Raw genomic sequence first — 25,076 nt, 5'->3', positions numbered from 1 at the left:
GGTGCAAGGAGACGGGTGGCCCAGCTGTGCAGAGAGGGCAGAAGCAGGGTGGGTGCTGTGAGCCAGAGGAGACCCCTGCGTCCATCCCTCATGCCATGCTTCCCCCGGACCCCCCCCACCATCGTCATCGGCGTGGCATGGTGTGTGGCTTTGCTCCGAAACCCATGCTGGTCCCCAGCTGTCCTGCATCTCCTGGCCACCCCCGCCCGCCTGCGTCCATACAGCTGGAGGTTTCGGTTCTGCATCTCCACTGCCCAAGGGGGAACTCAGCCAGCGAGAGCGAAACTCGGTGGCTGCAACGGTCGCACACGCACACCGCCCCCCCCGGTACCCACTCCATGTCCCCCAAGTACTGGCAGGGCCGGCGGCCGCTGTTGCAACACCCGCAGCGGCGGCTGTGCCACGCACTTGGTTGCCATGACCTTTCCTGGAGCACGGCTCAGTGGGGATGGAGAGCGGCCGTCTGGCACCCATCTCAGGGCTGGATTTGGGCAGGGGGCCTGTGCTGGGACCCTTTGTGGGGGCAAAGCCTCCGCAAGGTGACCTGGAGGAGCGGAGAAGTGAACCCCCCCACCGCAATTCCCACCCTGCCTCGAGCTGGGGGCACCTTCAACCCATCCCTGTGCAGGTGTTGGAGGAGCACCGGTGGTGGTTGCACCTTCTGCACGGCGTGGACACGTCCTAGGCACGGTTGGCTTGTGCCATCGCTCTTGTGCCATCGCTCATCCCTGCACAGCCGAGCATCTTGTGCCACTGGAGGTGGATTTCTCCTTTCCGGCTTCCACCCGCTTTCCTTCCGTCTCCCTTTCTGCAGCCCGTTGCTGTGCTGGCGGTGTGACTCGGGTGCAGGATCCGGCACGATGGGCAGTTGGGAGCTGCGGTTTCTTACTGCATTTAACCACCAGCCTGTCCTGCCCGGCACTCCTGCCTGGAGTGGGATCTCTCCTAGTTTGTCCCTTCCCACCTCTTGGTGGCAAGCCAGAGGAAACCCAAATGTAAAAGACTCATCAGGCCTAATTAAGCCCTGGGGATATTCTCAGTGGCTGGTGCAAACTGGAGGCCAGGCCATGGCTGAGATGCTTTAGTTTCATGGGCTGGAGAAATGGAGAAAGTCCTTTTTTTTTGGCTAATGCTGGTGCTGATCCTTGCTGTTGCCAGGACCTCCCCGAGACTGGCCACAGCACAGCCCCAGCAGCTGGGGTCTGGGGTCACCCCGGTTTGGGTTGGGGGCCCACAAGTGCCTGGCAGAGGAGTGGCGAGCCGGGTCGGGAGCCTGGTGGGGGGAAGTTCAGGTTTGGTATCCAAATGTTTGTGGCCCTGAGCCCGTTGCTAGAGGAAACATGAAAAAAGGGGAAGGAGAGATTGTGGTCTTCCCCTCCGCAATCTGCACCTCCCTCTTGGCCTCTTCGGCTCTGCTTTGGCCCGGAGGAGCCTCAGCGCGGACAATTTCTCCCCGTCCATCTCCCTTTCTCCCCTCAGACTTTCCCCCTGTGTGCCCGTGGAAGTGGCCCTGTGGGATAATGCTGGGGATGCCAGCACCCCGAGCCGAGCCAGCCGTGGCGAGGCTTTCCTTCGCCAAGGTAGAAAGGCAAGCTCACGCTGGTGGCTTAATTGACTGATGATTGATCTAATAACAGGGCTGGGAGCTCATCTGAGTGATTTAGCATCTTCCAGCTTTCTGCGCATGGTGAGGATGGGTTTTGCCTGAGACCCTTCCTCCGCTGGCTCAAGGGGATTATTTATTTGGGGGTATTACATGTATATATGATGTAGTCGGGGGTATGTATATATATGGGGGTGTATGAATTTGGGGGGATATATATATGAGGGTATATATACTTGGGGGTGTATATCTATATATGGGGGGGGAGAGAGAGAGAGAGAGAGAGAGAGATGCAAAGACTGGCTGTGGCACAGGGGCTGCCAAGCGTCACCTGAGCAGATATCCAGGGTAGTCCCCAGGAGCCATCCCTGCACATCCTCCGGGATCCTTCCAGGCAGGTTGGAGCAGCTCCACAGCCACCCGCTGCCTTTGCATGGCAGGTTGCACCAGCCTGACTACATCAATTAAAAAATGGGGGGTCCCAGGAGGTCCTCCCCACATCAGGGAGGTTTTCCTGCTGCTCTCGGGGCAGATTCCACCCTGAGGCATTTTGGTTTGTCACTGGGCAAAACCAAAGCTTTGGTTTTCAAACAGGAACAATTTTATCATCTGCTCAGCATTTTTGTCTGAAAGCTGGACGAAAAGATTGCCTTCTCTTTCCCCCTTTTCCTCCCCTTCTTTTTTTCCATTAGAAAGGGGAATTCACTTGCCTTTGCTGCCTCCATCACTCCCCTACATGATTTATTTTTTCTTTTTCCCCCAGCTTGTAAAATAACAGAGCATTTTGAAAAGATGATACTTCCACCCTTTCCTGGGCAGCATTTCTCTCTTTAAAACAAAAAGGCTTCAAACACAGGTGGTGCTGTGGGGATCAGACCTGGGGACTGAGCAGGGTCCCTTGGGGCTGCCGGCGGCACGGTCCAGCCCCAACCTTTCACCCGGTCCTGGTCTCACCGTGCCGCGGTGGGTCGGATAGTGACCTTTCGAAATACCCCAGAATCCAGAGTTCCCGGGAGCCGTGCCAGGACGCTCGCTTGCTGGCAACACTGGCGGGTGGGGGCTTTGCTTCTTTGCACCATATTGAAATGCTGCAAAATGGGGACTGGGGGTTCTCTGGGGTTTACTGGTGCTGGATGTACCACCGGGTCTGAAGGGCAGCGGCTTCGGCAGCTTGGCCGGGGCATGAAGCAACGTGGGACCCGTGGGGCTGGAGAGGATCGGGCCCTTGAGCTCATGTTTGTGTGCACTGTGGTCTCTGGACCGTCTCCCTGTGTTCATCCCCATCTCGGGGGCTGATCCAGAGCCGGGCGACGCTGAGGTGCGGCCCTGGGCTGGGGTGTGTCCAGGCCCTTGCAGGGAAGTGTGTGGGCTCCGTCAGAGCCGCCTGGCAGGCTAAATACCCTGAGACCGATCCTGGCTCACCCAGGGTTTCCTACCTCGCCACGGTGAGGGGGGAGCCAGTCTGCTGGAGTGGGTTGGAAAAGACATTGCCATTAGTCGTCATGATCTGGGGACCACAACATGGCTGAGGGCTGTATGGATTTGGATGTTGTCTGACGGTCGTCATAGCAGGCCAGTTGGCTCTCGTGGCCGGGGATGTAGGCTTACTGCGAATAATCAGCCACGGGTATTTTTGCTGTTGGGGCTAGAGTCTGTGTAAGTGGCACCTGGCATGGCTGTACGGGCTGTCCCGTGACGGCCACGTGTGGACCAGCACCATGGACACACGGCTCTGGGTTCAGGTGGGCTGCGAGTGGGGACCCTGCAGCCTGTGGGGATGCTCCTGGCTTGTCTACCGGCATCCCCCACCAAGGGGGGACAACTCCATGTACAGACATCGGAGGTCTTGCTTGGCTGCATGTTCCCCCTTGCATCCCAATGGGATGGTAGAGCTGGCTCCGAGCTCCCCAGGGCTGGCGGGGGTTCGGCTGCCTGGAGCGGAGCCAGCCCCGGGCGCAGACCTGAGCCACGTGTTCGCACATCCTCCACCCAGCCCAGCCCGTGGTCCCTGGTCCCCACGCTGAGGCTCTGCCACAGCCCTGCAAGGCGCTGCAATGCTGAGACCAGCAAGAGCTGCTCGTACACCGAGCGGGGGGAGTTTCAGGAGCACGTCGAGAGACCCTTTGCATTAAACACCGGGGATGGCATCCACGGCATGGGTCCAATCTCCTGCAGCCCCTTGGTGCGAGGGTGGTCCTGCTCACATTAATGTCTCCACCCCTTGGAGCCAGCACAGACCCAGGTCCCTGCTGGTAACACCTGGGTTTGCACTAATGACAGTCTGGTGGGTCCCTGTGCGGGGGAGTTTGCAGAGAAGCAGCCCCTGATCCCTGAGTTGGCAGCTGAGATAAGGCAGAAAGTGGAAGCGCAGGTAGCGCAGTCCCTCGTCCTGGCTGGGAGTGTGGCACTTGCAAGGTGACACTTCTTCTGTGGGTGTCTTTGTCCCCACGTGGTCGATCATTCTGTAGGATGCTCTTTTTTATTAAGGGAAATAAAGGGGTGGTCCTGGGGGGGCGGTCAACAGGTCGGTCTGGGCATTAATGGGTGCAAGTGGGGCAGTAGCTGAAGCCCCCCATCCTTGTTCCTGCTGCTCTCCCATCGTGGAGGTGATGGAGCCAGCCTCATCTGTCTGTCCCGATGCTGGGAAATCCTGTGGCTGGTCCATCCACAGGACCCCAGTCCACATGGTGTGAGGTTTGGTGCTTTTGGCAGGCTGGAAAGCCACGTGTACCCGGCTGTTTTGGGGTGTCCCCTCCACGTGGCTCCTTGGGGGCAAGAGGTAGGTGCAGCCCAGGCCGGAGCCAGCGTTTCTCGCTCTGGCTTTGTTCAGGCTGAATTTTGTAATGTCAGGAAATGAGCTGGCCGTGGGAGGGGAGGCAGCCGGGGAGAGGAAGGCTGGTTTTGTGGTTGAAGCAGAGGATGAGGACGCTGGAAAGCCGAGCACAATTCCTCGCTCTGTTTCAGGCGCTGGGGGTGAGGTTGTAGCTCAGCTTTGGGAGCAGGAGCTCGCGACGCGTTCGGAGAGCCGGGTGCTGGCCTTTATGCCTCAGTTTCCCTTTTGTTCAGTGGGAGAAAGCGCCGTTCCTCTCGCTTGTGGGAGTGTGCCGTGGGGGACGGGCTCTGCACAGGGGGAGGCACCGTCCCACACTGGATGGTTACGGCCACTGGTAGATGAATGACCAGCACAAGGCTGGCTGAAACTGCTGCGCTTTACCCTGTGGATCGCCTCCCATCTTTGAGTGGCAAGTGAGATGAATTTAGCAGCTGTGTTTCTTTCTGGGCCACGATGTTTTGTTCTCGTTGAGGACCGCTTTGGGCCAAGCGCACGGGCTGCGCTCCCTGGGAGAAAGCATCCGAGCACACAGGTCGGTTCTTTTCCCTGCGGGGCATGCACGTGAGTCTTCACAGAGATCGCAAAGTTCACTTAAAACCTTGAACGACTTGCTGCCAGGCTGGCTCTCGTCCTTCATTAATGATAATTTTTGGTTTATGGTTTGTTTCATTCCCAAGCTCTTTTTAGTTTCTTTTCCCCCTGGTCTCTTGCTCCTTTTTTCCACCCTTTCTTTTGCAGTCCCACAGGTTCCTGTACCCTATCCCCACCTCTGGGCACCAGGATGCTCTCATAGCATCGGGGCTCCTGTTTCCTTGCAGGAGCCCGGCAAGGTCCTAGCAGCCATGCTTGGGGTCAGGGCAGCGCGGGAGGGGACCCCTCTGGCTCCTGTCCGCTCAGCCAGGGCTGCTGTCACTGAGACAGCCCTTCACTGTCCCCTCTTGACCGACCATGCTCCAACGCCAGATGTGTGGGGAGCCCGGTCCTTGCCTCTGTCCCCTCAGACTGATGGCTGCTTGCTTTTTCTTTGCAGTTTGATTGAGGAGCGGCGGCCGCAGCTCATCCTCTGGCAGGCGCAGAAGATGCAGGAGTCTGCGTAGCAGGTAGGGGAGGAAATCCCAACCTTCGGGCTCTCGCTGCCTTTCCCCTCGAGTTCGCTTGCCAGGGGCCGTGCATCTCCCCTGCTCCGGGCTGGGGGCGAGGAGGGGACCCCCATGGAGATCATCCCGGCTGGATGCAGCTCAGGGGTTCAGACTCCCAAATTGGTGCAGGATCTGACCTTACCGCTCTGCTCCAGTGGCAGGAGGAGCAGTGGGTCCTGGTGCTGGCAGGGAGGCAGGGAACACCCTGCCCGGCTGAGCATCCCTCTCTTGCTGTGGGCACAAGGGGGTCGTGATGAGTGGGACTGGGCACCAGAGTTCCCACCCTTGCAACAAGAAAGCTGGCGTGGGGCAGGGAGGTAGCAACCGCTCGAGGTCCTGCAGCCCGGTGGGCAGCCCCGCACCCAATGGCGGGTGCCTCTGCGGTTCTCCAGCGCCCATCTTCCCCTTTGCTTCACTGCCTGGTGCGGCTCTGCCAGATCCCAGCTGCGGTCACGGCACTGATTTGGGGCTCTCTGGTTGGGGTTTTCTTGGCAAAACGAGGGTGTCAGCACAAAGGAGGGTTTCCTGCCCTGGTTTCTCCCTGAGCGGACGAGACTTGTGGCCAAACCCGGTATTGTTTTGTCCCTTGTGTTCCTGAGAAATAAGGTGCTGTTGGGAGAGGGCTCCATGTCCAGGTTTTCTCCCTTCTCGACCTTCTTTGCCTGTTTATTGCTGTTACAGTAAATGTTTGCATCTCCCTTGTCTGCAATGAGGTTGTGGTAGAGACAATGCCACGGACCCATTTTATGAGGGCTCTATGGTTTTGTGTAATGTATCTTCTGTACCTGATATTGAAATCAATAAAAGGAAAGATTTAAAAAATAATCTGACCCCAGCTCCTGAAAGGAGGGGACTCTGTCGTTGCTGCTTAGTGAGCAGTTTTGCTGGGTTGAGATTGCTTTTTAGTGCCGGAGAGGGGGCAGGTAATTTATTTGGAGGCTTGGTGCTAGGAGATGGGGGTAGCATTCACCGTTTCTTCTCCAAGGTCAGGACCAAGGGCTTCGTCTTGCCATTGGTTGTGCTGATGGAAACCAAGAGCAGCTCCACAGGCTTGCGTCAGGGTGAAAGCGGTGGAAGGGCCCTGCTGTATCTTGGTGATGCTTGGTTTGGGCCAGCGATGGGCTGTGGTGTGCCAGAGGAGAGCAGGGCCGGGAAGGCTTGGTCGGGTCTGTCCTGCTGCAGTTTGGCTGAGCGTGGTGCTGCGGCAGAGTGCTGGGTGCTGGTATGGGGCAGGCTCTGGTCTGCTTGCGTTGGGCATAAATAAAGACTAGCCAAGGGGCACATTTTTTAGTGCAGTGAATAATTAAATGGAGCATAGGGGTGATAGGGCTGTCTGCTGCGGGGTGTGCTGGAGCTCAGGGGTGGGAGTGGAGGGCAGGACCCTCCATGGCTCCCAAACATCGCGGTCCCAGTCCTGTCCCCCTGGTCCGGATGCCGCTGGGCGGTGGCAGGATCTCTGCAATTAACATGCGTTCTCCCCCAAATTGCTGCTTGCTGCTGGAGACGGGATGCTCAGCTCCACTGACTCCATACTGACCAGTTACAACAGCTCCTTATTTTTTAGGCTCACACAAATTCTAGTTTTCCGGGTCAGCAGTGTCCTCCCACAAAGCCCCATGCTGCTGCTGGTGCTGGCACAGAGTTTTGAGCAGGGGAGAAGCAGCTTAGTGATTTCTGTAGCTGCATAATTGCTTGCTCCAAGGAGCGGTGCATTAAGTTGTGTGACTCGGGGAGGAGGATTTTGAAAAGCATCTCCGGGGACTGCTTTGAAACTTGTCCCCTTCACTCTGCGAGTGACAGGAGCTGAGCAATTAGAAAAGCAATATCGACCCTGCCTCGGAAGCGTGTGACAACCAGCACTGGGCGATTTAATCCCGATGAAGCCACGTCCTTGCGTCCTATGATGTGCAGCATCGCTGCCCACGATCAATAGGCATTTTGTCTTCCTGAGGCCAGCCCCATTTGAGGCGCACCAGGAAAACCTCTCTCTGCCCAGACGCATCTGCTGCAGAAAACTCTTCTAGGGCCTGTGACCTTAATTGAATCGACTCTTTCATGTCCTGAAGATGGTCGTATCATCTCACTGCAGCCATGCTCGGTAAATCACGTGTCCGTTACCGCATGCACAAGTTGCAGGGTCTGTGCCAGCCTGCTTTTCTCTCGATGAGATTTTGCAGCCCAGAGCTGATTTTCAGCTGCTCGGGAAGAGCCCTTGGGTCACCGGGTCTGCTCCTCTGCTGTCTAAGGCCTTGCATCATGTTTTCTTGGACATTTAATGCTAATGGAGACCTGAGTTTGCAGCTCCTGGGCTCCCACCATGCTTTAGAGGTGAGCGTGCCGCCTTGCCTGGCACCAAGCCGTTTGCAGGATCCTCCCTATTTCCAGGGAGAGCTCATAAAAACCGGCTGGTGGGCTCACCAAAAATCCCACTTCTTGCCCCTTGCTGTGTTCGGCAGAGGTGGGATCCTGGGTTTGGTAAAGCGATGGTTTCCTGCCGCCCTATGCAGCTGCTGAAACGCGATCGTGGTGTTGGAGGTCACCTTTTAACTCCCCGCGGAGCCGGGTGGCCTTTCGTGGTCACAGCTCTGCCCTGTGCTTTGGTTTCCTGAGCTCATCCGCTATTTTGCCACCGAGGGAGGGGGACGGGGTGGGGGGCGGGAAATGTCTTCAAAACCCTTTTCCCTTAGAGGGGAAAAACCAACTTGGTCAGAAATGTCGTCTAACTGTGCCAACCCGGCAGCAGGGCTCGTCCTTGCCGGGGGGTCCTGCTGCGTCCGTCCCCATCCCGCCGTGTCCCCGGTTTTGGGGCGATGGAGGAAGCAAGCCCGGGGGTTGCTTTCGGCAGCTGTTCGCGAGTGAACGGCTCTGGCTTGCTCCCTTTCCCCCCCACCCCCTTCTCCCCATGCTTAACCACCTCCTCCTGCCTTCACATCTGCCTCTGCCCTTTAGACGCTGCGGTGTGCCCCGGCACTCCCCAAACAAGGTTTTGGGGGAATCGGGGGCCGGCCGACTGCCTTGGCAGCGGTGGGGACGGCGGTTCCATCCCGCGTGCTTCCTCCCGTCCGCCAGCGCGCAGCAGACGTGGAGAAGGACGCAGCCACCCTGTCTCCTGTAAGTACCTCTCACTCTTTCCACTGGAGAGTTAAAATTAGCAACTTCTTTTTTTAAAACAGGCGTCGCTTTAAACCTTGCCAGCCCAAGTGGGTTTCCTTTTATTCCCCCCCCGGCTCCTTTTCTCTTGATTTTTTTTTTATTTTTATTTTGTTGTTATTGTTGAATGTATGCATGCACTTTTCTCCTTTTTTTAAATTTTTTTTTCCTCTCTTTTCGTTCCTTCCTTTTTTAAACACGGGTGACGCTGCAGTGTCAGTGCGGAGTTTGGAGCCAAATAAACAGCCCGGCACACCCCCACCCCGATCGCCTTACAGAGCCTGGTGCCGGAGCCCAGCGCCGAATTTAGAGCCCTTATCTATTGTCAGCCTCTGCGGTCGCTGCTGCTCTGCCGGGGGGGGTTGTTTGCCCCAGATCCCCTTTTTGCTCCTGACACAGATCTTCAATGTGAGTGTGCCTCTAATTATTTTTTTTTTCCCTCTCCTTTGTGTTCGTGGTAAAGCACAGAAGTGCCCGTAAATCAGGACCCGTTGCTTTTTGTCCAGGGCTGCGTGGACAGGGAGGGAGAAGGGGGGGTCTGGGTGGCGGGTGAGTTCCCATGTTGGGAGGATCAGTTGCATGGAGAGAGGGGGAAACTGAGGCACGGAGGGAGGACGTGTCTCACCAACGGGGAGTGGGTGAGCCGGGATTTCCTTCTCTTAAAATAAAAACAAATATAGATGAGCAAAGAAAAACACAGCAGGCGTGGGCTCAGATGCAGGATTGGTGCCTATCCTGGGTGATAAAATCCAGCCCTTTGGGGAAGCTCGCACCCGTGGTCCCCTGCGGCAGGGACGATGCTGGGGACTGATGCGGGTGGAGGGTGCCACAGACGGAGCTCTGCTATGCTGGGACGGAGCTGGGGGTTGGAGGTGGCCGTCCCAGCCCGGATCTGCGAAAGCAAACAGGAAGGCTAGTGGGGAGCAGCCCACTGTATTTACTTAGACTTTAGGGAGGTTATTTATTGTGGTTGTTCTGAGGTCTGTACTGGGGTTTTTTAACATCTTCCTGCTCGGTGCTGTTTCCTTTCGGCCAGAGCTGGGTGCCCAGCACGGTGGGAGCTTGCGGCTCATGTAGGGAGGTGAGCTGGGTACCACGCACCTCTCCACCCAAGCACTGGGTGAGGCAGGAGCATTGCGCTGGGGATCTCCCTCCTGTTCCTTCTCCTCCCTTAACTATTTCATAAATGTTTGGTTTTCTCTAGAGACCAGCCCGGCCGGTCCTGCGCAAGGGATGGATGTGGTGGGGCTGGGACCGGCGCTGGGCTTGGCTCAACCTAGAAAAAACCTTTTCCATCTTGATTTTTTTTCAGGGTTTTTTTGTGCTGTTACTGCTTTGGGGCTGGGACTGCCCAGATCCTGCCTGGGGTTAATAATGCTGATAATCTTAATATCCAGTTCTGTGAAAATTAAGATGCAAAACCCATAGGAAGGAGGACGGCATCCTTCAGAATTGCTTTTAGTGTTTCCCTCCCAAGACATGCTCTTGTGTGCTGCCCTGGCTCTGATGCTCATGGACGGCTTGAACACAACCGGGGCTGGAGGATAAACTTTGCTCTTTGGGTTAAATCCAACCCTTTAACCATCGCTGGGGTTGGGTGAGGCAGGTTCTCCCCTCTGCTTGACTTGGGGAACCTGTCACGGAGGGGTTGGCCCCATTTGGGGACAGGGTTTGGGTCCGTGGGTCTCGTCCCCACTGCAGGTTCCCAGGTTTCTGCTTTCAAAACCAAACGGCTGCCCATGGCACTACCCTGGGCAGCGGTAGGAGCAATGATGGTTGCAAAACCCTTTCCTCCTTCTCTTCCTCCTACATCTCTTTTGGGCAAACAATCGATTTGGGCAGCTATTTATTTATATTTATTTATTTTTACGTCCCCACCCTTCAGCCAAAAATTTTGACTGAAATATTTTCGTTTCTACCCACAAACTCATGCCTTTTGAAAACCACGCTTTCTCTCTCGCCCCCTTTGCAAGTCTGCAGAAAAAAACCTGCCTTTTTTGGGTCTTTTTTTGCAATATTTTCCCTTTTCCAAGAGGAATCATGACTGGTGTTTATCCGTGACACTCCTGCACTCATGACGGCTTCCAAGCTCTTGCCTGTCCTCGGGGTCTGTCTCCTCTGTGCCATAGGAGCATCCCAGCATCTTCCCTGTCATCCCTCCGAAAACCTGGGCTGGGACCCGCCACCAAGCCCTTGGCTTCCACCGCAGCTGCATGCTGGTGGTGCTCCAGCGCAGGAGCTTGGAAGGTGCCAGGCCTGGGAAGTAGTGGCACCTCTGGGAAGTGCCAAATTTTGGCATTTCCCACAGTGGCTGGGCATCCCCATCGCTCTCCTGAGCATCACCTCTGCGGTTTGCTGGGATGCCCGAGGTGGGCATGGGGCCAGCATCTGCACCCCTAAAACCTAGGGCTGGCCAAAATCACCGCCCCTCCAGCACGTGGCTTTTGGCGCAGTCGCAGAGAAGGGCTCGGCAGGTCAGGGACCCCGGCAGGGGATTCCCCACCCCCCTGCCTAAATCCTCCCTACTAAAACACAGGCTTTGGGTGGGCTGGAAAAAAAACCTTTCAAAACAGAATAATTTTCCCGGCTATTCCTGGAGGATGCATCCTGGGATGAAGTCTGGATGAGTCCGCCTTGCCCTGCTAGTGGGAACCATCAGCCAGCGGGTCTGGCCGGAGCTGCCAGCGATGGCCATCAGTGCAGGCAGACCACGCCACACGCCAAGCTTGGCTTGATTTTGGTGGTCTGGCCGGTGCCGGGGAGTGAGGAGGACAGGATTTGTGCGCCTGTGTCTAGAATGTGTGTCTTGTGAGTGAGTGGTAACAGCTGAGAGCCAGCTGTCTCACTCGATTTCAGCTGCCTGACGAGCCAGGGCCAGATCCTCACCCGCCCGCCTTGCTGGCTCACAGCTTGGGAATGTGGGGTGAGGATCCGGCCCTGTCCCTCGTCAGCCTTTTGCCTACAGATGCATGTGTGTGCACGATGAGCCGGGGGAGTGGGGCCATACCTCGTCCCGGCAGGTGGCAAAGCCTTTGTGGCATGGCAGGCATCCCCCAGTCCCAGCAGCCGTGAGTCGGGCCAGGGATGAGGGACCTTGAGCCGGTTTGTCCCCTGCCCCGGCTTTGGCTGCAGCAGCTCTGGGTGCTCTGCGGTCCCCAGGGTGCTCCAGTGGTGCCGTGTGCCTGGATTCCGGATCGGGGGTCTGCAGAGCACTGGTGCCAGCGGCAGATGTGATGGCTGATGCAACGTTATTCGGGTGCTGGGTTGGAACCGCCATGTTTTCAAGGCAGTGGCAGGGAAAGAGGAAGTTAAACCCATTTTTGCTGTGTGGCATCTTGTCCCGGTTCCTCCTGTTCACTTAGAGCGAGTTTGGTTTGGGTTCAGTGGTGGCTGGACCCTGGTCCGTGCCTCTTGGTGGGCTTCAGTGGCTCCTTCTCCTCTCATGAGGCTTGGGCAGTAGGTCTTGGGGCCAAGGGATGGCTCTTTCTGCTCGGTTCCTTGTGCCCAGAGCCTTGATCTCTGCTTGCAAATCATGGTGGTGTTACAGTCTCAAATAATTAACGCTGTTCATGCACCTTTGTTTGCTTTACTCAAAAAAATAATGGTGTCCAGTGGTAAGCTTCCAGCTGTTAGATGGCAACATGCTCCAAGCGTGAGTGTGTGGCTGCAGACCAAAGTAGGTTTTTGGGGTGGAAGTGGTGGGGATGTGTACAGATGGATGGGCAGGTCCACCTCTGAGAAAAGCAGATGGCCAGGATGCCGATTTTTGTGGTTTTGTTTCCAGGTTGGAAGTGCCAGGGGCTGGTTGGAGCTGCGATGGTTGAGTCTGAGCATTGGGATGGAGGCAGGAACCTGGTCTTGCCTGTTCCTGGTGGTGTTGGCCAGATCTTTCCCATCCATCTCTCCAAGGGACTCTCCGGTGAGCTCTTCTCTGGCATCATCCTCCCAGTATTCAGCATTGCTGTATCAGTGGCAAATTAAGCTCATTTGCTTCTTATCCTTCTTCTTGTGGTCAAGTGGAGCTGGTAACCACCATCCCCTTCCCAATGATGGGAAGCTCCTAGCTTCACCAGCTTCACCAGCTCCTCTGCACCCCAGACGCATGCTGGACCCTCCAGCCCCTGGGGAGCCTGGTGCTCCCCACCTGGGACATGTAAACCCTGACTGAGAGTGTGGGATGGGACAATGCAGGAGCGACGTCTGCTTCTACGTTGCCTTCATGTCTTTGGACCTGATGGATGTCACGGCTGCTTTGGACATGGATGCAGTTAGCAGTCAGTAGATGCAAATAAAATCAGCAGCCCCGTGACTTTTGGCATTGCTGCTATTACTCACCAGTGCTTGGGGGTGGGGGAAAAAAAAAGAAGTGGTTTTGGGAGGCTGGTTTGAAAGATCTTGGGGGTCCTTGGGGAAGGGCTGAGCCTTTGGGAACGGTGCTGCTGGGGTCATGTGCTGGGAGGGAGGATTGTGCTCGAGAGCTGAGCTCCAGGATGGCACTGGAGATCTCCGGCCTCTTGGCAGCCACGGCTCCCAGGCAGAGCCCGTGCTGTGCTTCGGGTGCCAGACGGTCTGCAAAGCTGCTCTTGGGTGTCCATTCCTGGCTGGGGACAGGGTGCGGGGTCCCCAGCTGTGTTGGGGCATGGAGATTTGTGCCACGCTGCCCTTGGGTGAAGGCAAGGTGACCGCAGGATGCCCTGGGCTTGCTGCAGAGGATGCATCCCCAATCCCATCCTGTTGACACGGGAGGGAAGAGGAGTATTTCCCCCAGGACAGTTTTATACTCCGTTGTGTCCCGTGGGGCTGCCGTGGGTTTCCATCGCTCTTGTGGATGGCCCAGAGCAGCAGTCGGGTCTCATGGAGTTTCCCCTGGGTAAAACCCACGGTGGGGAGAAGAGTTGTCCCCTCTGTTACTGGGGGAAATCCTGTCCCCTTACATGGAGAGCCCCTAAATTCCCTGCAAGGAGGGTTTGACCCTCCTCATGCTGCTGAGCTGCCCCAGGGGACACTGTTCCCCTGTCCCAGGGGTGGGATCCTGCCCCCTGTGCAGGAACTGAAGGCAGCAGTTGTCCCCTTTGGCATGTTGTGCTTTGGGACTTGCAAGTCATCAACATCCTTCCGATGCCCGTAGCGAGGGTGTTGGCAGCAGGGACCTTGCTGGGCTGCACTGGAGGATGGGCGCACCCTCGGGATAGGGGGTGCCCAAGGAAATGGGGTGTGATGTTGGGGTCCGGGTGCTGGTGATGCAAGGAGTCTCGGCTGCCCCCACGCCAGGTTTGCATCTTTGCCGTGCAGTTTCCCATTTGAGAGAAAAAAAAAACCCCCAAAGTGAAACATTGCTGCTGTTGGCCACCGAGGCTTTTTCTGGGCTTGAACCCCCCCAACCCTTGGGTGGGGGGAGTCAGCTTGGTGGGGAGCAGGACTGGGTGGCCCCCAAAACTGTAGCCATGTCCTCCCTCTCTGTCCCCCCCTTTTCCTCCTTGTGACCTCAGCACTGGTGAAGGTCCACACCATGGGTCTGGCTTGGGGTCAAGGTTTGAGCTGCTTCTGCTCCCCACCAGCACGGGCACAGCTTTGACAGCCTTCTGATTTACCAGTGCAGGATCCGACCCCGAATTCAGCTCGCTCTCCTTCTCGCTCTCCTTCTCGCTCTTTTTTTTTTAATGAGTCAACCTCTCATCTGTCATATTAAACCTCCTCATTACCAGGTATCTAAATTTTGCTCTGACAATAGTGACAGGGGAAGCTGCAATATCATTGCCACGGTGTGGGGCTACAGGGAGCTGGCAGGTGGTTATTTCATGCCCTGCAGGGAGCCGTGGGGGTGGGCGACGGAGCCGGATAATGGGCTCTCGCTTCCCTTCATTTAGAAAACCCTACTTAGTGCAGAGGGGAAAATTACCCCCGGTCTCCAGCTCTGGAGCTGGTGATGGATAGAGGACAGGAGGGAAGGGGAACGGCTTTGCATGATCCTGGGGATGGAGGGTGGATGGGGATGGAGGTGATGCAGGGCTACCCCGTGCAAGCGATCAGTCCCAGCTGGGAAAGGGGATGCTGTGCCCATAGCGGGATGCTAGGGCTTGCAGGGTCCCCAGCCTTGGTGTGCATGCCCAGGGAAGCCACTGAGCCGCCCAGGAGACCGCAGCCAGGCTCAGGGTGACGAGTGACCCTCGCTGTGAGGATGCTACTGCCAAGGTCACTGCTCAAGGTCATGGGACTTTTCTGGCAGCTGCATCAGATTTGCATGTCACCATTCCCAGAAGTGCTTTAAAGGTCACTTTAGCAAGGGGCTTGCCGACCCCTCCGGTTTAATGCCGTGCCATGTGGCGGCTCATCCCTGCCAGTCCCTCTCCACAGTGTCTCCCTCCGGGAGAGAGGACCGGCTGCCACCCTGGGAAACCACATTGCCTGAGGAGCTGCTGGTCCCACAAGCTTTTCCTCCTGGAGTCCTTGTCCTTGCCTTGACACGGGGTGATGGTTGGCATGATGGTTCCATGGTTGGCATTTGGCCAGTGCTGAGCGGGGCCACAGGCTTGCCGGTGACCTTGCCCGGGGCTCCTGCCCAGCCTCCCTTCTCCTGCCAGCTGCCCCGTGTCCCCTCCAGCCTCTGCTGGCTCTGGCAGCATGGGGAAGGTCACTGGTTGTGCCCACTGTCACCCAGCCTCTGCAGCACCCATCCCCAGCCTGGGACACGCTCCTGGGGTGCCGGATGTGATGGCATCCCTGGCTAGCTGTGGCGTGGGATGAAACGTGGGATTTCGGGGTGCAGGGGACCAGGGTGCCTGGTCTGGGTCCTGCTGCGGTGCCTCCAGTCCTTGTGCCAATGTTGGGGCTCTCACCCTTGTTTGGTGGGTGTTGTCTGGGTCCACACTGGTGCAAATGGATGCACGAGCTGCAGGGGAAGAGAAAATCAAGCCCCGTTTAATAATGTCTCCAAATCCTTTCTTTCACCCCCACCTTGCACAGGCAAATGCCAGTTCTCCAGCATCATTTAAGGGCTGTGCTTTTTTTTTTCCCCCAGACTCTGCCGGTCTTGGCACGGCGCGTGGTTTTGTTACAGCTCAGCAGAGCTGGCTGTGCGGTTGGCATCTGCTTTTCTCCGGAGAGCGCCTGAATCTGGGTCAGGAATATATGTGTCTTTTTCAAATTCCTCGGGGACCTGATTGAATCCAGCCTTGCTTCTGCTCTCCTGAGCCTTCTGAGGTTTGTACCTGCAGCCAGCGGGACGGATCCTGCACAGGCAGGAGGACCCGAGATGCTGGTTTTGCTGCTGATCCTGGGGAAATCAGGGCCTTCCCATGCGCGTCAGGTGCACGGGAGGGATTGCAGCTCAACGCTGGATTCGCACCTGCTAGGTGAGCAGGATTCAGCCCCAGGGAGGGCTTGGCCTAGCAGGGCACTGCAGCTGTGTTTCTGAGCGGGAGGTTTGCTCCGGAGCTGTGTTTCGGCCGCCTTCCCTCTCCCCTCCCCCTGCCTGCATCTGGAGGCTCGACACAGGAACCCAGATAGCATCATCCTGAAACCAGAACAGAAGCTTTGGAGGAGACTTTAGCATGTTTGTGTGGTTTTGATCTCGGTTTGTAGATAAAGAGGTGCTAAACAATGCTAAGCTGGTGAGTTGGAGTCCTTCACGAGCACATGCAGTGGGGCTGGGGAAGTGCAGGCACCTGCCCTCGCTGCCCGCCGTGATGCCAAGGATGTTCCCACGTGGGTGCATCTCCCCTGTGCTACATCCCTCCGGGGTGCCGGGGCTGCTCCTGCTGGCATTGCCCCTCATCCCCCAGCAAAGCTGGCTTGGTCCATCAACGGTCGTTCGCTGGTGGGGCAATGGCAAGCACCATGCTGGTGCCTTTGCAGGATAGGAAAAGCAATGTCAACACGAATACAGGCGCTGGATTTTAGGCAAGAGGGCTTTTCCCCCTCTGCAGAGGAGAAGGAAGCCAGTTCTGCAGATCCTGAAACCACCAAGAGGGAAACTAAAAGTCCTTGGTGTCAGCATGGAGGATATGTTAAAAAAACAACAATGAAGTCACAAAAGGCAGGCCCGGCCATCAGCGAGAAAGGAAACAGGAAGGCAAGAACTGCAGTTAAACAGTCAGGTTCAAGAGGTGACTTGAGCTAAATCCATATCCTTAAGGGATGGAAGTCCAGCCCTGTCCACAGGTGGGGAAGCGGCTCTGTTGGTTTGTGCCGGTGCGAGACCTGAGAGCCTCAGGCCAAGGCTTGGAGACCTCGGCTGCGGTTTGCTGTTTTATTTGCAATTGCTTTTAAGGCTTTTTTCTGCAGCAGGTGGAGAATCTGAGCTTTGCACAGGTGCTGCCAGGCTGCTCCTCGTGGCAGTGCAGCCACCTCACACCTTGACTCCACCGCTTTTCTTGGTAAAAGCTGCAAGGTTGCAGCAGGGAGTGTTGCAGCAGGGCATGGGGCTGCTCTCGCCACCTCCAGAGCATCATCGCTCCCTCCCTCCCTCCCCTCAGCCCGTTTCCCCCGCGCCCCTACCCCAACACGGGGTGGCGAAGGGCTTGGCACACTGTTGGCATGGCGGGTGTAAACCACTTCCCATGGCAGGCTGAGCTTGCAGGCTGGTTTGCAGCACAGCAGCATTTCCCTGGCATGGGCTCTCTCCTGCCCTGGGCAGAGAGACAGGACAAATCCTGCACCTCGTAACCCACGTGCCCACTGGTTGCGTGCTGAAGCTCTCTTGCAATGGCCTTCCTTGCCCGGAGATGCTCCAAGATGGGGAAAGGTGTCCACACAGCATGTTATTGCAGTCATTTCTGTATGTGGATAAACCCTAAGCCCCCCAAAATGTTGGTCCCGCTGGGCTGGGTTTGGTGAATTTGGTCCTGTCGGGTGCCCTGTTCCCCAGGGGAGGATGCCCAGCAAGGAAGACCCCTCATCCCACTGCGTTTGGACCTGTTACTCTCAGCCGGCCCCCTGGCTTGATGGAGCCAAGTAAGGGTAAATCCATCTTGGGGAGAATTCCTGCAAATCCTGGGTAAAGGGTGGGTTTGTCCTGCAGAGAGAGTGTTCGGTGCCTGGGCAGAGTGGGCTGCTGGGTTGGGCTGTGCTTCTCCGTGGCTGTCACCTCCTTTTCTCCCTTCCATTTGGGACTTTCTGTGCTGTTATCAGACATCCTCCCATTCATCTCCTCTTTAAGAAGAGCCACCTTGGTCCTTTCAGCATCTTTACAGAAGGGCGTTTTTCTTCTTTTCCCTTTTCCTTCTTTTTTTTCCCCAGCCTCCAACTGTCCTTTGAAGCTGCTTTTGCAGGTTTCTCCGCAGCCAAGGACGTCCCCATGGCGCTGGCCCCAGTTTGGGAGATGGAGATGGGGAAAATGCCCCTTGAACCAGTGCTGTGATGAACCCATCCAGATTTTGCCATCACTCGTAATGCTGGCCTTACCATGTATTTCTGCACAAGGATGAGTGGATTGGGAAGTGCGGTGCTGCACGTGAGCACAGGGGCAGCACGCTGGGAAAAGCAAGGCCGTGCAGAGCTCGAAAGGAAAATACATTTTTGGAAAGGATGCGTTTATTTGCCTTTATTTATCTTCCTAAGGCTTTTGAATTCATCGTTTTGATCTTTCCTTTGCAGCTGTGCAGCCAACGTTTGGTTTATTTAAGCTGACATTGTGCTGAGAGCACAAGGCTTTACAAGGTGGGGTTTTAAGGAAGGACAGCTTAATATCATCGCTTTCGAGAGGAGCGGCTGTGTCATGGCTGACTTTAGTAAGGAGGCAACTAAAAAGGGATGCAATAAAAGTATATTAAAAATAGAAAGTGGGTATGAGACTCTAAGTGCCCCTACTCACGCAGAGAGAAATATGGGGCTATTTAGTAGAAATGGAAAAGTGACAAATTATGGAGTGGTGCAAAGAACCCTGCTGCTCGTGCAATGCCAAGGTGAAACCGTTTAGAAATAGGTAAAATAGATCGGAAATGTGTACAGTTGGTAAAAAATCCAGAAATAAAGACTTGGAAGAGATACTGGCTCTCCTGCCTCCCCAGCTTTTGAAGCTGTGGATTCAGCACCCCCAAATTCCTTGTTTTGTAAAAACATCTCCCAGCTGAGATTCCTCTTTGCTTTTTCTTTCTTCCCCCATTTGCAAAATGCTAACTCTGCTCCCTCACCCGTCTCTCCAATTTAAAGCAATTTACTTGGAGCCGGGTATGAATTACTCAGCACAGAGTTAACCAGCACCTGCTTGTAGTTAATTGGCATGTGTGTTAATTGCTGTGATAGTCATACTTGTGCGAGCGCGCAAGGGGGTGTAGGGCAGGAGGAAGGGATGCGGGTGCTAATGGGCTGCCTCTGTCCCAGCGCTTCTCGCTGCTTCCCCGGTGCGATGCCGAATTTCCCCTTTCCTGATCCTCGCCAAGGTTTCTGGGTGCTGAAGAGGGACGGGATGATTTTTTGCCAGCGCTGTTCGCTCGGTGCAATGCCTGTGATATGCTTTACAGCAGGTTTGTGGGTCCCCTTCAATACCCTCGGACCCCTGCACCGTGGCGGTTCCTTCTTGCCGGGGTGTAGCAGCTGAGATGCTCGGTGGTTGCATGGAGATGGTCACCATGGAGACGGGTACCACTGGGGATGGCAGCATCATCGGAGGGGGGGGAGGCTGTGGGTGCCTGGGCTGGCCCCGAGCCCGGCCCTGCTCCCGCCTGGTCGCACCCCATGATGTTTGAGCCATCCCAAGCCTGATTTAGGATGGTGTTGGGTCACATTTTGGGCAAGGTAGTCTGTCTTACAGGGTTGCAGAGATTCTCTAGCGGCTCGTAAGGGCTGGGCTTAACCCGTCTGCTGGTGTTCGTGCGACTCGCTGGGGTGTCGTGGCTTGGGGATGTTGGTGCCTCATCCCAAATGGGATGGAAAGGTCCTGTGGGCTCAGATGCTGCGTGGGGTGGGTGCCTCCTTGTCCTGTGTGCACCATGGGATGGTGTGAGCCTTGGTTCCTTGGAAAACCAGGGGAAGGAGAAAGAAGCTGCTGCCTCAGAAGGAAGAAAAGATGATTTAATGACTGGGGATATTGTATTGAATAAAAAGACCCAAGACCCCAAATGTTAAAAGTTATTTAGGAGTTTGACTCCTTTTAAAAGTCCTGTGCTCTGGGTGCTTGGCTATATATACATTTAGGTGCTTAAATTCCACCCAATCACAGAGGAGGGTCACAGGTGATCCCAATGCTTTGGGGTGGGCAATTAGGGATCCAGAGCAATTTGCTGGTGAAGGAAAGGGAGTTGCTGAGGTGCTTGGCTCAGCGCGTGGTGCAGAGTGGGTGCTTCTGGGTTGGGTCTGAGCAACCAGGGGCAGTGCCGGCGCGGTGGGCGGGAGGGAGGGAGTCTCTCCAGGTTTCTTGTGCTTTGCAGATGCCGATCAGAAACTTGAGCCTGTGGTCGGACTTTCTGAAACAGCCACCTGGGCAGGAAACATGAAAATACCTGGGTTTAAAAATATGTTGGACCCCCCCCCCCCCCAGCCTAAAAACAAATAAACCCACCCCAAAACCCCAACTCCAACACCAGGAACATGAAGAGAAAAGGGAAGAGTTTTAAATCGCCTCTGTTGGATGAGTTTGGAGGGCAGCAAACAGTGCCATGCTTTTCTCCATCCATCCTTTTCATCCCATCCAAGGACTGCACTTGCCATGGGGTGTTTTCCTTCCCGTGCAGGGGAGAGGGATCAGGACCATCATATGGCCAGCTCATTTTGGCCCCACCATGACAAGCAAAAAAAGCAATAAGTGGCCTTTTTCCTTTGGGAGACTTTATCCAGCGGCATGAGCAAACCCCGAGGCTGGCACGATGGTCCCCATCTGGCCGGGGTGCTGAGGACCTAGGAGTTGGGATTCAAGAGTGGCAGGAGGAATGCGGTCTGGTGGTTGAAAAAGGTGATTTGTGTCAAAGCACCTGGGTTTTATTTGTGGTACAGGGAGGGGAATGTGGTTTGAATGCTGCTGCTCGCATGCAAGAAGCACTGGCTTGTGCAAAGCACAGGACAGGGATGAGCAGCACCAGGCTTTTCTCCTTGTCCTTACAAACATCTCATCTCTTTTTCGAATGCCGCGGAGCTTTTGGCTGCGATAGCATCCTGTGAAGAAGTCCCATAACTGAATTGTGTTAAAATATGTTTCCTTTCACTTGGTTTAAATTTACTGCCCGTTGTTCTCCAGTGTTTATTGTTGCTTCTGGAGAGTTCCTCTCTGGTTTGGACAGTAAATCTGCTGTCTTTTCAGAGGGTTTCTCTGTCCAAGAGCTGCAGCACAAGGAAAGAATTAACATCTTGCCCTGGGTCCGGATGCGGAGCTGTTGCTACTTCATGCTGCTGCTGGTGGTTTTGAAGATGGTGAAGGTGAATATTTTTCAGCCAGTTTAAAGAAATGGCAACTCCAAAGGGAAAAGCTGCAAAGCAAACCCGGTGGAAAGTTCCTCCTCTGCCAAATTTTCTCTGCGCGTGCAAAATCCTCGTCTCGGCCCCCAGCCCTGGGGCTGTGGGCTCTCTCCTGCATGGGCTCACAGTGGTGGAAATGCCAAGCAGACACCCTGGGTGGATGAAACAAAAATCCTCATTTTTCTTTTGGCTCTTCCCATATCACTGACCTTTGAGGGAATCTCTTGTGGCAGCCCGGCGCCTGCATCCCCTGCTCACCAGTGCTTGGGGACCAGTGATGCTCAGGGACCGGCGGTGCTCTGGGACCAGTAATGCTCTGGGAGTGGCCTTTTTGGGGCTGCCCACAGAGGGATGGGGAGCAGCGGCCAAAGGGCATTCCCCCGGCACCAGCTCAGCATCCCCCCTGGCGCCGGTGCTGCTCGCAGCTGGATGGTCCCTCCCATTTGCTGCTGGGAGGAGAAACACGCACCAATTTTGAGAAATAATGATTCAAGCGGCGAATGCCATCCCTGTATGGTTTGTCCTTGCAAAGAGTCTTCCTGATGGGATTTATGAGGAAAAAAAGGGATTTTTGCAGCCCTTCATCTCTCTGGTCTTCCTGGGCTCCCCATTGCTCATCTTCCCTGGAGGACAAATTGTGGATGTCAGGGTGGGAAAAGTCTCCTCCTTCTCTCAGCTGCTCGAACCAGCACTGTAACCACAGAACACGATGCACGATGAATAATTTTACCCCCCCAAAAAAGCAGAGAAAAAGATTAAGTGACTCGCATGACTCAGTGAACCCCAAAAAACAAGTGTGGGTGTGAGACTGTCAGGGCTTGTTTGTTGTCGGAGCATGGTCTGATGAGGAGGCGAAGGATGGCACCAACATCCCTGGGGGGCTTCAGAGGGGTCCAGCGGGGCTCCATGCTCTGGGCTGGGAGAGGAGCAGGAAGAGCTCGGTCGGGGCTGGCTACAGATGCTGCGGGTGAATTTGGAATGATGGGAGGGGAGAAAAAGCTTGGGTTTTTTTTCTATGCTTTTTGTAACAAGACCGAGGGCTGGGGGCTGCCAAGTCGAGGCAGATAGGAAGCTATTTTGGGACCAGCTTTTCCCTCCGCCTAGGTCTTGGCATGGGGCACCCTCGCCTTAAATGCAATGTTATCGCTGCTCTTATCCGGCCACTTGGAGAGAGGACCAGAAGAAAAACATACCTGCGGAAAAATGAACTGGCTGGGTTTCCCCCTTCATCCCCCTCGCTGCAGTGCAGTGCATGCTGAAAAACTGGGGTGAAATGGGGCTGGGGGGGGTGGTGTGGGTAGGTACATCTGGATACAGCCTCCAGCATCAGGGCATGCAGGTGCCTGGGGGATGCTGAGCCTCTGCACCCTTATCCGGTGCGGGGTCACAGAGCGGGGCTGAGAAAGGAGCTATGTGGGTCCCCTGGGACCTGCAGCACTCGCCCCTTTGGAGAGAGACGTGTTGAGCGAACGATACCCCTGAGTCAATCCACCCCCCCCAGATCGATGGAAGCAACCAGCATCCAGCTGTTGTTGAGCCCAGTTGAACCCCGGGCTGTCTCGGCTTCCTTCAGAGTCCTTCTTCCCCTCACCCATAAGAATTAGGTTTCTGTGCCTGATTATAGGTTTTTTTTAAATAATCACATAAAGACATTTTAAAATTCCAAATTGAAGATTAATGCAGAAATTGGAGACAGATTTAAATTGCCCAAGCTAATCACCAGCCACTCGACTGCTTATGACTTTATTAAGCAAAAAAAAAAAGTATGGAGTGTCACGGAGGAATAATGATTCACAGGCTTGTTGCTGCTGTCTCCTCCTCGACGAGCACCGCTGTGCCTGGCCCACACGTGTCCTGCAGCATGGGTGTTTTTGGGCTCCATCCTTGGGGCTTTTCGAGACCAGGTTGGATAAATCCCTCTGCAACCCTTCTGGCCTCAGACCCGAGCTGGAGGATAGAGCAGAGACCTCCCCTGGGCTGGGGGGAAGGAGCCATGCCAGCAGTGGGGAGGATGCTGGGAGGGTGCTGGATCCTGGATGGGGTTTGGGGACAGACGGTCTCACTCCTGTCTCTCTCCTTGCACAGGTTTCTGAGCAGCTGCTGACGGCTCAGCCCCGCTGGATCCAGCCGCACAGGAGGATACCATGAACTGAGCAAGGAGCGACGCAAAACTTATTTTTTTTTTTGGCTTTTTTTGTTTGTTTTTCATCCAAAAAAAAGCCCCCCACGCTCTTTAATGAAAGCATTTTAAAACGGGGTCACTTTTCCCCTCCCCTGAACTGAAGTCGTCCCGGGTGTGGTGAGGATTTCCGGAGAAGATGGGGAGAAAAAAGATCCAGATCCAGCGGATCACAGACGAGCGCAATCGGCAGGTTGGTGCTTTCCCTTCGGCTCTTCGCTCCCTCCTCACCCGCTCTCCTCCCGTTGGGTATTTTAAGGGTTCTGCTTCAAAATTACCCTTTTCCATCCCATTTTGGGCCAACCAGTGCTTTTCTCTCCCAACCCATAAAATAAGCAGATGGGCGAAACTCGGCACTGGGGCCGGATTCAGGCGGATACCCAGAACCAGGCAAACGGCCCTGTTTTGCTGTGGCGGGGAGCTGCAGCCCCCACCCAGGCGTTGCTCCTTGTCTTGGAGCTCCTTGCACTGTTTCCATCTAAGCGCTTTTCCAGAAGAAAGTATCTTCTCCAGTTAGTTCCCTTTTTTTTTTCGGTCTTGCAGAAAATATATTTCAGTTGACATTTTCCGTGAGGTTTTTCCAATAAAAAGCAGCCACAACAAGTATCCACTTTTCTGAATGCAAACAACCCAAATTATTCTTTTTTTTTTTTTTTTTTGCAATTGAAAACTTATATGGGTCCACATTTTTTTTCCTTGTGCTCCATTGAGGCCAAGCCCTAGACATGCACGCATGTGCATGTGTGTAGAGATACATGCATGTATCTCAAAGGAAAGAAAAAACCCAACAGATTTTTCCCTAATTTACGTGTTCCTTGAGTCAGACCGGCTGAGCAGCAGTGCTTTGCTGGACCAGGTTTGCTCCGTGATGACTCCATCAATGTTTTTCCCTGTAACCACAAGACTTTCAGGTGGGTCCCTTTGCTCCGTGGCTTCCTGCAGTCCTTGACTTTGGCTCGGCAGATCCTGAACCCTCTGCCTTTAGTCCAGCCACCGCTGCAGATGCCCCAGTGTGGCCTGCCACACTTCTTTTCTACTGCTTTTATTCCAGAAAAAAAGAAAAAAAAGTATGTGTATATGTTCCTAATGCTTAAAAAGTGGCAAATAACAGAATTGGATGAGCTGGTTTATTGCTCCACAGCAAAACAATAGAAAATTGCAGGTTTTCTTCATTACAGCTTTATTTGGTGGCTGGGGGATGGGATGGGCATAAAATGTTTTTTGATAATGTCCCAGTTGCTCATGGCACTGTTTATTTCCATAATTAGCAGTAAATGGGGCGTTAGGGGTTATTAAAGAAGCTGGAGTGTATTTTATGGGGCAGCACTGCTGAACGTTGCATAGGGGAGAGAGGGATTTGCAGCTATTGGAGCCCCATTAGAAGTTCAAATGAACGGAAAATATTTGGTAATGCTGGAGGTTGATGGCACAGCCTAGGCCTGTTGTATAAGCCTTCAGGAAAGGAAAGAGGCGTTTCTCTGCCAAAGGCAGAAGCCAAGGCGGTGGGAGGCAGTTTTGGGGGCTGTTGAGCTGCTCCTTGGTGCAGGGCTTGGCCGAGGGGGGTTGGAGATGCAGACCCTTGCCAAGGTCTCACCAACTGAGTGAACCGTGTGGGATTTAGCAGTGGGCGTTGCTCAGCATGACTGGTCCCGTGGTTTTGGCACGTCTCAGATGTCAGGTGTTGTCCCCAAAGCCCAGTTCCCGGGTCTGGGGGATGTCGGTTTTCCCTTGATGGCAGCTATGTCCCCGGCCAGGCGGGTTCTTCCGAAACCCAGCACGGGAGCA

At 55.1% G+C, this 25,076-nt stretch overlaps 1 protein-coding gene across 19 annotated transcripts in view; it reads left to right on the top strand.

The window, feature by feature from the left end:
• MEF2D (myocyte enhancer factor 2D) overlaps positions 1-25,076 on the top strand; it is a 76,126-nt gene that overhangs the window by 20,583 nt on the left and 30,467 nt on the right. For 6 of the 19 annotated variants that reach the window (XM_052795495.1, XM_052795493.1, XM_052795497.1 and 3 more), the window contains exons 2-4: positions 5,467-5,536; positions 12,510-12,644; positions 23,198-23,484. In XM_052795495.1, the coding sequence (XP_052651455.1) occupies positions 23,431-23,484 (54 nt within the window). In that variant the 5' untranslated portion in view covers positions 5,467-5,536; positions 12,510-12,644; positions 23,198-23,430. Of the gene's footprint in view, positions 1-4,502; positions 4,969-5,466; positions 5,537-7,263; positions 7,674-8,524; positions 8,687-8,939; positions 9,134-12,509; positions 12,645-21,052; positions 21,074-23,197; positions 23,485-25,076 lie in introns of those variants that run through there. The other 13 variants (XM_052795499.1, XM_052795498.1, XM_052795481.1 and 10 more) reach the window with 11 other exon arrangements.

Source organism: Harpia harpyja, chromosome 9 (genome assembly GCF_026419915.1).
Source record: "Harpia harpyja isolate bHarHar1 chromosome 9, bHarHar1 primary haplotype, whole genome shotgun sequence".
NCBI lineage: Eukaryota > Metazoa > Chordata > Aves > Accipitriformes > Accipitridae > Harpia > Harpia harpyja.
Note: the sequence above shows the minus strand (reverse complement) of the source record. Positions and strands in the feature narration are given on the sequence as shown.